This window comes from Myotis lucifugus, unplaced genomic scaffold, assembly GCF_000147115.1.
Source record: "Myotis lucifugus unplaced genomic scaffold, Myoluc2.0 scaffold_511, whole genome shotgun sequence".
NCBI classification, from domain to species: Eukaryota; Metazoa; Chordata; class Mammalia; order Chiroptera; family Vespertilionidae; genus Myotis; species Myotis lucifugus.
Window position 1 is genome coordinate 133,795 of NW_005871559.1, and position 13,923 is coordinate 147,717.

Consider the following 13,923-nt stretch of genomic DNA (forward strand, 5'->3'; position numbering starts at 1 on the left):
TACAGGCAAGATGGAACCGCTGGCCCCACCATTGAGAGTGTGTGCGGCTTCCCTGGGGATTCGAGAACTTCACGTTGAACACCGAGATGCCACCAAACACTGTTGAAAAGCCGCCCTTTCTCTGTGCGAGGTGTCAGTCCTCCGTGGTGAAGGTGAGCGCGTCCCTTTTCAAAGTCGGGGTGACTTTCCTGCATCACGAGGCTGTGACTGGGGGGAAGCAGAGAAAGGGTGGTTCTCTCTCCACCTCTCCTGTCCCTCACCTCCTCGTGGTTCCGGAGAGCCCTGCCTACTCGGCTCCTGCTCTACACACACAGAAAGGTTTCAGGAAGGGGCGATTGGGGCTGGGCGGGGTTTTTTGAGGACGTGTAAAGGTTAATGTTAGGGATCAGTACTTGAAGGGCTGGATCTGATCTTGCTCTCACTGTGTTTCTTGGCAGTTAGGCGTAAGTCGTTGTGTAATGTGTAAACTGTGGAAATAAATGACTGAAGTCGCCTCGGTAAAAACCTGTTCCACGGCGGATGGATGAAGGGAAACAGATCCTTTATCTGTGCTCATTAAGGTGCGATGTGTGCAGGTAAAGGTGGCAGGGAAGTGTCCGCCATGACAGTGCGTGGAGGTTGGTTCCTCTGAGACGCTCTCGGGGCTGTGGAATGGCATTCCTCTCTTGTCTTCACATCTTGGTGGTGGTTTTTTCCACTCAGCTGGGAACTCATAATAGTCAATGGGTCTTGTCTAGAAAGAGGTGAGCTGTTTATTCCAGAAGACTTGACTCGCCTGGAATGTGAGGTATTTCCAAAACAATGAGTAAATGAGCTAAAATAAAAGAAGAAACAAAATACAAAACCCTGCTGACTTTCAGAGGGCCCGGGGGATGAGGACAAAGTCTAACCCAGGCCAACCGCCTGGCGGGGGGCGCGGGCCCTGCTGGGGGCCAGCTGCAAGGAAAGGAAGAGGAAAGAGGAATAAAACCTTGTTCTCTGAGATTTGTCCCTCCAGTTACTCTTATGTGCTTTGAAAGCTGCTACTTCCTTAGCTTTTCTATAGACTCCAGGGGATAATTAAAATACACAAGAGATTGGGCCCTCGCTGGTTTGGCTCAGTGGATAGAGTGTTGGCCGGTGGACTGAGGGTCCCAGGTTCGATTCCAGTCAAGGGCATGTACCCCAGCCCCCAGTCGGGGCAGGTTTGGCAACCAGTCAATGTGTCTCTCTCACATAGATGTTTCTCTCTCTCTCTCTCCCCTCCCTTCAAAAAAAAAAAGCAATCAGTGAATGCAAAAATAAGTGAAGCAACAAACCGATGTTTCTCTCTTCACCCCCCTTCTCCAAAACCAACCAACCAATCAATCAATCAATCAAGAGAGAGAGAGAGAAGCACCAGCATATGCTTTCGTATCATTTGATGAGGAAAGTTTTCCTAGATATTCTGGCTCCATGTGACCAAAACATCAACTACAGGACTTGTGACATTACGGGTTGAGGATGAGGGGAAGAAATTTTGTAAATTACCACTTCTCCTTTTGAGTTATGAAATATAGTATGGGTTATGAGTAATATATCCTTTTGAGACTTAAAAAAGAACCAAATCTATATTAAAAACGTTGGGGGGAAATGAGTTGACAATCTTGGTTTTGTGATAATGCGATAATTCGATTCCTCCTGGTTTATCGCATGATCTCTTTTAATACTGTACAAGGAATATCCTAATGCTTCATACGAATATGCATAGCCATATAAATGAGAGATTCTCTTAAGTAGTTTAAGGAAGTTGGATACTGAGTAAATATAATATAAAGAATGAATGGGTGTCCTGACTGGTTTGGCTCAGTGGATAGAGCGTCGGCCTGCGGACTGAAGGGTCCCGGGTTCGATTCTGGTCAAAGACATGTACCTTGGTTGTGGGCACATCCCCAGTAGGGGGTGTGCAGGAGGCAGCTGATCGATGTTTCTCTCTCATCGATGTTTCTAACTCTCTATCCCTCTCCCTTCCTCTCTGTAAAAAAATCAATAAAATATATATATTAAAAAAAAAGAATGAATGGGTGCCCTGGCCTGTGTGCTCAGTGGTTAGAGCATTGGCCCGTGGACCGAAGGGTCTCGGGTTCGATTATTAGTCAACGGCATGTACCTGGTTTGCAGATTTGATCTCCAGCCTCCAGTTGGATAGGTGTAGGAGGCAACCAAACAATGTGTCTCTCTTACATCAATGTGTGTTTTTTTCTCTCTCTGTCTTCCCCTCCCTCCCTTCCACTCTCTCTAAAATCAATGGAAAAAATATCCTCGGGTGAGGATTAACAAAAAAACAAAAACAAAAAAGAATACTGTAAGGTCTCCCATAAGAATGGGTAGAATGAAAAGAACTGACATCCTGGCTGGTGTAGCTCAGTGGTTGTGCGCCAACCCATGAATCAGAAGGTCATGGTTTGATTCCCAGTCAGGGCACAAGCCAGGTTTGCGGCTTGATCCCCAGTGGGGGGGCGTCCAGGAGGCAGTGATGATTCTCTCTCATCATTGATATCATTGATGTTTCCATCTCTCTCTCCCTCTCCCTTCCTCTCTGAAACCAGTAAAAACATATTTTAAAAAAATGAACTGCTACACAAAATAGCATAGATGAATCTTTCATTATTTATTTATTTATTCTTTTATATTTAGATTTTTAATGTTATGTATGTAATATGACCACATTTATGTTGTTTCCCAAATTTGTGTTTGATTTAAATGAAAAAAATCTCATTACTCATTTAATTGCTTTTTTAATGATGACCAGTCAATAGTTGAATACTCATAGATGAATCTTTTAATGTTGAGTAATGAATTCAGACTCTAGGTCAGCCCATTTATAGAAAGTTAAAAACCATGGAAAATGTAATCATCTATGATGATAAAGGTCGCAACAGTGGTTACCTTTGGAGAGAGTATGCTCCAGGAAGGGGTACGAGGTAAGTCGTCTGGGGTCCTAGAATGTTCTAGATTTTGATAAGGATCATTATTATACAGCAGCATAAGCATGTAAAAGGTACCCACTGGTCTATGGTACCTATGACACCAGCATCCACTGAAAAAGAACCTGTTGGCTTCCCCAACTGGATAGACATGATCACCAAAATTAGTCTTTTTCTCTTACTCAAAAACATGTCAAAAACTGCTCAAGGGCTGCCCTAACCGGTTTGGCTCAGTGGACAGAGCGTCGGCCTGTGGACTGAGGGGTCCCGGGTTCGATTCCGGTCAAGGGCATGTGCCTTGGTTGCGAGCACATCCCCAGTGGGGGGCGTGCGGGAGGCAGCTGATCGATGTTTCTGGCTCTCTGTCCCTCTCCCTTTCTCTCTGTAAAAAATCAATAAAATATATTTAAAAAAAAAACTGCTCAAGGGAGGGATCCAATGTGTTTACAATAAACATAGCTTCCAAATCTCTGGGCCCCCGAGAAGCCGTACAAAAAAGACTGCATATCCTACTAATACAATTCTCTCCTCTAAGTAGTCACAGGCATGGACATCTAGCCACCTCATCCAAAACAAGAGATGATGAAATGCGTGAGTCATGAAAATTAAATATAGTGCCTTCACTTATTTTGGGGTTGCTCACTTCCCCTTTTGTCTGTGTGTAAGGAGGTGCTGTCAATAGTTCATGGGATCATGACACATTCAAGGAAAATATTTCACCCAGATAACGCGTAGTCAAAATCCCCCTGGCTCATAGATATTTGTTAAGAGCCTACTATGTGAGGTGCTGTTCCAGGAACTGGGGACAAAATGATGAATAGTGAGGTGATCAACAAGTCAACAAAGGTAACTTTGGGTGGTATTGCAAAGGAGTGTCATTGTCATAGCAAGTTGGTTGGGCTGGTTGGGAAGGCTGGTCAGGGGAAGGGGGAGCGGCAGGCACTGAGGTTAGAGAGACGGCGGGGCAGGCTCATGCAGGACATCCTAAGCCACAGCACGCATGGGCAGGGAGCAGAGTTGTAAAGAGCCAGCTTTTAAACACAGTGCTTTTTAAAAAACGGGACCCTCCATAGGGAATACCTTTTTGGAGGTCCACCGAGAGAAGGGCCTTTTTAATATTTCATCTTCTCAGAACGCATCCTGTTTCTAATTGGAACAAAGGGGCCTGTGGGCCTTAGCCGGCAGCTTGGGTTTTATGCCGAGTGAAATGGGGAGCCAATGGAAAGTGTGAGGTCAGGCATTGAGGATATTTGGCTTATCTCTTTTTATATCTATAATAATAAAAGGGTAATATGCTAATTAGACTGGACATCATTCGACCGGACATCATTCCGGACGTCCTTCTGGACGAAAGCCAGGTCCGGAGGGAAGCACAGGTCCCGGGTGCCAGAGGGAAGATGGTGCCGGCAGCTGGGGGAAGGAACGCCTACTCTTTCTTTCTTTCTCTCTCTCTCTCTATTGATTTCAGAGAGAAAGTGAGAGGGAGAGATAGAAACATCAATGATGAGAGAGAATCATTGATTGGCTGCCTCCTGCACACTCCCCTACTGGGGATCGAGCCTGCAACCTGGGCATGTGCCCTTGGCCAGAATCAAACCTTTGACTCTTCAGTCCACAGGCCAATACTCTATCCACTGAGCCAAACTGGCTAAGGCAGGAAGGCCTACTCTTGCATGAATTTTGTGCATCGGGCCTCTAGTATATATATTGATTTCAGAGAAGAAGGAAGAGGGAGAGAGATAGAAACATCAATGATGAGAGAAGACACATTGACTGATTGCCTCCTGCATGCACCCCGATCAGGGCTGGGGGTCAAGCCTGCAACCAAGGTATGTGCCTTTGACTGGAATCAAACCTGAGACCCTACAGTCCTCAGGCCGATGCTCTATCCACTGAGCCAAACCGGCTAGGGCTGGCTTATGTCTTAAAAATATATTTCGCTAAGACCGGTTTGGCTCAGTGGATAGAGCGTCGGTCTGCGGACTGAAAGGTCCCAGGTTCGATTCCGGTCAAGGGCATGTACCTTGGTTGCGGGCACATCCCCAGTGGGAGGCGTGCAGGAGGCAGCTGGTCGATGTTTCTCTCTCATCGATGTTTCTGACTCTCTATCTCTCTCCCTTTCTCTCTGTAAAAAATCAATAAAAATATATTTAAAAAAATATATATATATTTCGGCAATAGTATGGAGACAAGAGTGGAATAATTTAGAAAAATGATCATAGCTAATAAAAATGGTATAATAAATATAATAGATCTGGCTAATTGTATATATGAACTTCAAATGACCTTATCTTAAAGTAAATTCAAATATATTATTTTTCAAAAAATTACTTCTCACCCAGCCAGTGTGGCTCAGTGGTTGAGTGTTGACCTATGAACCCAGAGGTTGTGGATTCCTGGTCAGGGCACATGCCCGGGTTGTGGGGTCGATCCCTGGTGGGGGGTGTGCAGGAGGCAGCCGATTGATGATTTTCATCATTGATGTTTTTCTCTCTTCCTCTCTGAAATCAATTTCAAAGCATTTTTTTAAAATTACTTCTCTGGCATACCAGAAGCTAACCCTTCACCTATGACAAGGGTGGGGAACACCTGGCCCGCAGGCCATCTAAGGCCGTGAAATCATTTCGTCTGGTCCTGCCAAGGCATTAGCGGTGAGTTAATTAAATGTTTGACCATATATAGCAGGCTAATTTTTTTTGGTTAGTTGTAATTATTTTTAAATAGTTCTTTATTGTTGAAAGTATTACATGTCTCCTTCCCCCCCCCCATTGACCCCTTTCAGCCCACCCGCGCCCCCCACCCCAGGACCTCACTGCCCCATTGTTTGTGCCCATGGGCCATGCATATATGCATACAAGGTCCTTGGTTGACTAGCAGGCTGACTTTTAAGCTGATAATTTTGCATGGCCCCCAAATGATGTTATATTCAAGTGGCCCTTGGCAGAAAAAAGGTTCCCCACCCTACCTGAGATCTGTATTCTGAGCAAGCACACGGGTGTTAGGACTGGAAAAGAACCGTTCTGGCTGAGCTTGAGACGGTTTGGCAGGCGGCTCATTTCCATTTGTGACGGTCTAGTGCCACCCCTTGACCCTTCCATTCCTTGCACATTTATGCCCAAGGATACAACTATGGGCTTTGCTTGCAATGTCAGCCTCACGTTTACTATTCTTAAGGTTCAATACGTAAACATCAAAGAAATACAATCCTAAACAGTGAGACACCACTGTTACCTAGCAAATCAACAAAAAGATTTAAAAATTTTTTAAAAACTTCTATTGATTTCAGAGAGGAAGGGAAAGAGGGAGGTAGAAACATCAATGATGAGAGAAAAATCATTGATCACGCTGTACACAGAGGATGAGCCCACCACCTGGGGATGTGCCCTGACCATGAATCGAACCGTGACCTTCTGGTTCATAGGTCGATGCTCAACTACTGAGCCAAGCCGGCCGGGCAGCAAAAAGTTTTTAAAAGTAAGATGGCTTCGCATTGGAGGACGGGTGCAGGACAGCAGACATTTGCCAAAGCCTCTTGACATGCACGCAGTGGCAGTTTGCATCTAGAGCAGTGATGGCGAACCTATGACACGCGTGTCAGAGGCGACACGCGAACTCATTTTTTTGGTTGATTTTTCTTTGTTAAATGGCATTTAAATATATAAAATAAATATCAAAAATATGTCTTTGTTTTACTATGGTTGCAAATATCAAAAAATTTCTATATGTGACACAGCACCAGAGTTAAGTTAGAGTTTTTCAAAATGCTGACACGCCGAGCTCAAAAGGTTCGCCATCACTGATCTAGAGCCTTAAAAACGGTCTTCATGTCCTTTGATCTGGTAAACATGTTCCTGGGAATGTATCTTAAGGAAATCATTGCAAGTGTGGGAAAGCTTTGCGGGAAATAGTGGTGCAGTCTGTGCATGTCCGGAGACAGCAGGTGAACGGCCACTTACACCGCCTGCAACTAGGAGGCTTTACAAGTGGGGCATTCGGGCTTTGGGAAATTCTGTAACTTGCCAGGGTTCACACAGCTGGTACAGGATAGAACCATATTCAAATCCAGATGTGTTTTATTCCAAAACCCATGCTTTAAATCATGATGCTGATATAGAAACAAGTATTTTCTCAACTGGCACAAAAAGGCCAACCAATCCTCGTATCATCAAGTTATTCACAAGCGTAGCAACAGATTACGAAGGCGGAATAAGAGCTATGATTATTTTTGTGCCCGGCCGTGTCTGCTGGCTTTTCGGCGCCATGCTGCCCTTCTGGGCCATCCTCCTACTTGGGGCTTACAGCCTGCACACGCCACGCCCCACGCTCCCGGCCAGATGGCTTCCTGCTCTGTCCCGTCGTTTCTTGGCACTGGCACAAGGATCAGAGGTTGGTACTTCCCTTCAGTAGTGGCTTGGCAGAGGCAGCCACAGCGGAGGATGCCCGAGGACGGCTGTGGGCTGCGGTGGTGATGCCGCAGCAGTACTGGAGGGAGGAGACTCAGCCCCCAAGCAGAGCAGCGGGCTCCACCAGCTCCGTGGAGAATGGGGGCTGGAGGCTCCAACCCAGGGGCAGGAAGGGGCAGCTCCCCGATCTTAGACTAATAGCCCTTTCCCTTGTGCCTCCCAAGTGGCCTCCCTCCATCCCCCTTTTGGCCTTTTGGTTCTTTTAACAACTTTGGAACCAATTTCTGGCATTCAATCCATCTCCACTTGAATTATCTGGAGTGTTTTCTATTTTCCTGTCTGGCCACGAACTGACATACTCTGTATCTGCAGCAAAAATTACATACTTTTAAAAAAATCCTCACCCGAGGATATTTTTCCATTGATTTTTAGAGAGAGGGAAAGACAGAGAGAAATAACAATGTGAGAGAAACACACAGATTGGTTGCCTCCTGCACGTGCCCTGACCAGGGCCCGGGTTGGGGAGGAGCTTGCAATTGAGGTACCTGCCCTTGACCCCTTGACTGGAATCAAACCTGGGACCCCTTGGCTATCCACTGAGCTAAACTGGTTAAGGCAAAAAATTATATACATGTTTACTAGAATAACACTAGTTAGAAGGACATTCTGGCCTGGCTGGTGTGCCTCAGTGGTTGAGTGTCCACCTATGAACCAGGTCAGGGCTCATGCCCAGGTTTCAGGCTTGTCCCCCAGTAGGGGGCCTGCAGGAGGCAGCTGATGGATGATTCTCTCTCATCATTGATGTTTCTCTCTTTCCTCCCTTCCTCTCCGAAAAAAAAAAAAAAAAAGATTGACATTCTTATTTTTATATGTGGAAGAAATAGGCTATAAGTACTCGCTTTTCTTCTGCGGGGAGCAAAATATCTTTGCATTTTGTTTCCTTCATATATGGTAAGAAAAATTGTCTCTCTAAGTTATACACGTAACTTGGCAAATAAAAGATTTATTAACTCAGGATATAACTTTTTTATGGGACAAACTACCAAGTGTCTTAGCATCACTTGTCAGATAATATTTGACAGCAGCTATAACACAGAGATTGCACAATTTTAACAACCGTAATAAATATGGTCAGTTGATAGCGGGCTCCAAACTTCCTCTGGCTCTTCCTGAGAAAGGTTTGATGACTGACTATGATCCATTAAGAAACATCTAAATGGGAAGAAACACAGAAGTATTTTTATGAATGTCATTTAGGTTTTTGTTTTTTTTTAAATAGAAAATGCTCAGATAAACTAAAGAACTTAAGGTTTAACTGTATTGCTAAAAATCGACACATAACATTCTTGGGCAGTTCAGATGACTAGGACTATAGAAAAACCTATTTTTAAGGGCCACAAATTCATCTCCTAAATTCATATTCTCCCTTTTTGAAAAAAGCAATTTTATGCCACTGAGCACAACAGACTTGGAAGTTATTAATGAAAGTTAACAACACGTAGTCTTATTTTAATATGTCTATTTTGAACCAAAGGAGAGAAAACCCCCCACAAAATTTAGGTTTACTAAAACTACTAATTCATGATCAAAATAAAAATATTTACCTTATATTTAAATTCAAAATAGAAGCAGAAGTAATTTACATGCATATTTTATATATAAAGACATTTGGGAGAATATATACCAAAATGTTAACAGTGATACTCTCTCTTGGTAGTGAGATTTCAAGAGATGAAGAACTTTGTTTTTTTTGCTCTTGCAAATTTCTCTTTTTTCCTTAGGGAACACTTATGTCTTAGGTAACTAAAAAAGGAGAAGTAAAAGCAATTGATACTCAAGCACCACATTAACCAAGGCCTTTGGAAATGTAGTGTCTCACTTGCTTCAGTTTGAAAAGCAAGCCTTAAGGAGGAAGCTGGAAAGCAGGTGGCCCAGGAGTAAAGCCAGAGCTGGCCCAGGGTCAGTGACTGGCTAGAAGCCACATGGCCGCTTGGTGCAGAGCTCAGAGGAGAGCCATGGCCTCTTCATTGCTGGCCTGGGACTCTCTTATAAAAAAAGGAAAATATAAAAAATATATGCAGTCACATGTGAAAACACAGTGATCTCCAGAACAAGTCTGGCTCAATGTCAAGACCCTGGAAATAGAAATGGTGTCAGGCTGGTGAGAGTCCAGGTAACTGCGGGCAGCTTTACCTTCAGAATCTCACAGGGCGCGGCGTCTGCGGGCACGGGGATCCCACGGTGCTTTGAGTACTCACTTATAAAGACGGAAGCTTCATCTATACTACAGCATCAGAGAGAAAAAGAAGGGCATGAGGAAAGTTTTGGGGGTGGGAACTATGCTCGCTAACTGGATTGTGGTGATGGCGTCACCGGTGTAGACATGTGTCAAAACTCATCAGATTGCATGTCTGAAATATGTGCAGCTGGTTCTATATAGATCACGCATCAAAAAATAACGCTCGTTCACAAATGACAGCAAGTGATTATGGTTGGACCCCAGTGACACACAAGCAGAAAGAGATCCGTGCTGTGGTCAGGAGGGAAGCACGCCTCCCATGTGATCAGCACAGCTAGGTGAACGGAGGGATAGACCCAGGAGGCATGGTAATCCCTTGCCTTTCTTCAGGGTCACCCCATTTCTTCTTTCTCCTTTTCACTTTACAGATCTGTTCCCAACCTTATCCCAAGAGAAGCTTGTTGTTTCCAAACTTGTGGATGCTGGAAAATTAGATAACCAAGCTTGGCCAACATTATGATACATGAGCCATCAACTCTGAGCAAACACTAAGAACTAAAGCTGTCATGTAGGGTTTCAGAGCAGAGCTGTGAGACACCTACTTTGGGGGTTCAGACTTGTTTGTCTGATTCCAAGTGCATGTTCCAAGGGACTGGGCTACAAGACAATTGACCTCTGGGTACGGGTAGTAACGCTACAAGGTAACGTTTGGAGCCTTGAGTTATAACCAAACAGCTCTATAATTGTTTGATGTCTTCCTCCAAAATAAAGATACAACTTAAGGACATTCTATGGTAAGTTTTTTTTTTTTTAATTGACTTACCTTACTTCATTTGCCAAATAGTTTACCAGGTCAGTGATGTTGTTGGTGTTTATCAGGTGCAGTTTCAACACTTGAAAGTATTTTGTCTTCGCCAAAGTCCCAAACTCCTTCTTATTTCTGATATTATTCAGAACCAGATTTTGAATCTATAGAATGACAGGTATCGTCATATTAACAATGTGTTAAATGCCAAGTCCTAGTTAATTCCGAAACATTTCTGACAATCCGGAGTGAGACTGTCATCGTGATGTAACTCACTCCTTTGTGAGGGGGTGGGCCGGGGGCCGGGGACTGTGTTGGCCCGTTTCAGTACTGTATACAGTGAATCAGTAGGAAGTAATTGTGGTTAAGCACTTTGGGACTTTTAATAAAGCACAGCAATAAACAAGACAGCCAGGGTCCCCGCCGTTAAAAAAATGTATAGGTTTTAATAAAAGCCAATGAATAGTATGTATTAACGAAAAGATTGAGACAGTAATTTTCCGCTTCATCCAGGTTTCGGGAAAACGATTACCTTCTAATACCTAATTTTTCATAGCAAAAAGGAGATGAAATTTTCTCTTACTTGATGTGAAAACCCTGCCAGCTGGCCAGTGCTCATATGCTCCTCCAATTGCTGTAAAATGACCTGAGGGCTGCACGAGTTCAGAAAGGTCTAGAGAAACAAATCAAAACATAGTTGACGGAAAAGCATAATTACTACTCATGTCTGTCCAATCTGTAAAGTATTCACTTTTTAAATTTGAAATACCTTAAAGGATTTCTATTATAGGAAAAAATGCCTCTGTCAACCAAAAATTATTGAAATAAGGTAAGAAGCATTTTACAAAAATGCCCATTCCAACAGTAAGAGCTGTTTGATAACAGGCATGTTGTCATTCTAAGTGCCAAAAGGAATCTATTTAAATACTAGCACTCGGAAGAGCAGCAACAGATGAGGTTATGAATAGTCAGGAAAGAACAAAGTCAAAGATAAGCACAGACGGCTTTGAAAAAAATAAAACGAGTAGAACAAACGACAAATGAAACATTTCCAGATGCTTTGTTCTACTTGTTCTGTGTTACAGCAGGAATGAGAGTTTTTTTGTTTGGTTTGTCCTCACCTGAGGATATTTTTCCATTGATTTTTTAGAGAGAGTGGAAGGGAGGGGGAAAGACAGAGAGAGAAACATTGATGTGAGAGACACACTGACTCATTGTCTGCTGCACACTCCCCGAACTGGGCCAGAGATTGAGTCTGCAACTGAAGTACGTGTCCTTGAATGGAATCGAACCTGGGACCCTACAGTCCGAGGGCTGGTGCTCTAACCACTGAGCAAAATGGCAAGTTATTTTTTTTTAAGTTTTGTCCTTAGAGTCCTTGCGGCTCCCTTTGTGGCACCCACACACAGACCTGACTCTCCGCTCTCTTCTACCTCCCTCTTCCAATCACGAAGTCAAGCTGCCCTCCTCGTAGTCTTCTCCCTTCAGTTCACTTTCATTCATTGCTACCACCTACTTTGAGGATTGATCCCCTCACGCTTTCCTGGCCTCTCCACAAGGTTGCTGTGCATGGATTTAGTGAGATAATAGCTTCCCCAGAGTTTCATTTCTTGACACCTCTTTCCTCTGGTCAAGCTGACGTGGATTATTCCTTCTGAAATATTTCTGATCGTTTCACTTTACTCTTCTGGGAAAACTGTTCCCTACTGACAAAGATGCACTCTTAAGGCTTCCCTCAGACTAGCTTCCATCTAGCTTCCAGTCTTACCTTCCACTAACCCTCCACCCCCACCCCACAATCCTGTTCTGTCCACACTGATGTGCCCCTGCTCTGCTGGTTTGGTGAAAAGAACACACAACCTTTCTCAGGGGACATGCAGTTCTAAGACCTTCCATTTCTTTGGCAGCCCCAGAGCATACTTTCCCGGATACCTTGATATGCTGGTGTCTTTTCTCTGAGTGGGGCAGGAGCATGAGACAGGCTAACGCAAAAGCTGGAAGCTCTAACTGGACATACTGCCTGGCGACTCCAACCATGTCGAGATCATCCGAAACGGGACATCTTGGAGAGAGCACGCGATTAGTCACGAGATGACCCTGTCCGAGTCCCTTGTTTCTAGTGGTCCCCACCTGTTACTTGCCTATGCTTTCAGTAATCTTAAGACACTGAAGTGCTGTGCATAACACCTGCTTAGCAGTGAGCAACTCACGTCTGCTATGGCATTCTTCCTGCAGTAAAAGGATCTACCCACAGGAATGCAGACCACTGGCTGCTGCTATGATTATGTCTGAAAGCCTCCACATAAAGACAGACTTTCTACGAGACAACACTGTGTCTGTCACTCAGGCTAGTCACAAACGGTACTCTATACTCACACTGACATTGGGGACCAATGGCATATCCGGTTACCAGTGGTACCACACATGGAAAGTAGACATTATAAAAATAAGAGAGATTTAATTTAAAAGCAAGTGGTATGTTTACCTTCCCAAGATAAAGAAACTACCCCGTAACAGATATCTATTAAAAAGGAATTTCACAAGCAATAAATTGGATTTTTTTTTTGGTAGGAAAACAAATATTTCACTTACTCGAGAATAGCAATGAGACTCTCACAACAATCTGATAACTGGCTGGGGCTCAAAGGACAAGAGGCTGAAAATAAACAAATAAAAACAATGTGTACACACGCACAACCACAAAATGCGACCCTCCATGGCCCAGAGGAGGGGGCAGTACCTGAAAGCAGCGGGACCTGGACCACACGCTGCCAGGCCTTGCTGAAGTAGGGCACCTGTGGGGACAAGTGTGTCAGAACGCACGCCTGGGCCAGCAGAGGCTGCTGGACAGTCACAACACGCACACCCAGAGCTCACATGCTGGATGCTCAACCAAAGTCCTCAACTGATACCTCTGTGTTTGAGGTGATTAGACTGTAGGATAATTTTTCAGCAGCCCTGGCCGGGTAGCTCAGTTACAACAAATCAACATTTCTCTTTTTCTCTTTCTCAAATGAATTAAAAATCCCACTTAATTGTACATTTTAAAAGGGTGAATTTTACATGTGAATTATAAATGTTTTTGATTGTTAATCCTCACTCGCAGATATTTTTCCATTGCTTTTTAGAGAGAGCGGAAGGGAGGGGGAGAGACAGAGAGAGCGCAACATTAATGTGAAAGACACATCGATTGGTTGCCTCCCGCATGTGCCCTGACTAGGGCCAGGGATCAAGCCTGCAACCGAGGTACGTGCCCTTCGTTGGAATTGAACCCGGCACCCTTCAGCCCATGGGCTGAGGCTCTATTCACTGAGCCAAACTGGCTAGGGTGTGTGTGTGTGTGTGTGTGTGTGTGTGTGTATACATATTTATGTAATAATGATGATGTGGGTGCACAACTTATGAAATTTAGAAAAAAATGACGTGGTCTCTGACTTTAAAGATCTTCAAAGTCCACGAGGGGTGGTCGAACGTGTAATTAGGGTAAACTGTGCTCTGACAACCATCACAGATGAGCCAGCGCTTTGAGGT

At 44.2% G+C, this 13,923-nt stretch overlaps 1 protein-coding gene and 1 long non-coding RNA gene across 3 annotated transcripts in view; one reads left to right on the forward strand and one right to left on the reverse strand.

The window, feature by feature from the left end:
* On the forward strand, positions 1–10,382 carry LOC106694562. Of its 2 annotated transcripts, none has more exons than XR_002826510.1 (3): positions 1–152; positions 438–575; positions 10,016–10,382. It is a non-coding gene; the product is annotated as an uncharacterized LOC106694562 (long non-coding RNA). The 2 variants fall into 2 exon arrangements; XR_001345608.2 differs by having other exon boundaries at positions 438–560.
* KNTC1 (kinetochore associated 1) overlaps positions 8,332–13,923 on the reverse strand; it is a 59,825-nt gene continuing 54,233 nt past the window's right edge. Inside the window, exons 58-64 of the mRNA XM_006103821.3 lie at positions 13,133–13,187; positions 12,985–13,048; positions 12,325–12,454; positions 10,976–11,065; positions 10,411–10,556; positions 9,542–9,632; positions 8,332–8,560 (exon numbers count right to left, since the gene is read on the reverse strand). Of these exons, the coding sequence (XP_006103883.1) occupies positions 8,540–8,560; positions 9,542–9,632; positions 10,411–10,556; positions 10,976–11,065; positions 12,325–12,454; positions 12,985–13,048; positions 13,133–13,187 (597 nt within the window). The 3' untranslated portion in view covers positions 8,332–8,539. The remainder of the gene's footprint in view (positions 8,561–9,541; positions 9,633–10,410; positions 10,557–10,975; positions 11,066–12,324; positions 12,455–12,984; positions 13,049–13,132; positions 13,188–13,923) is intronic.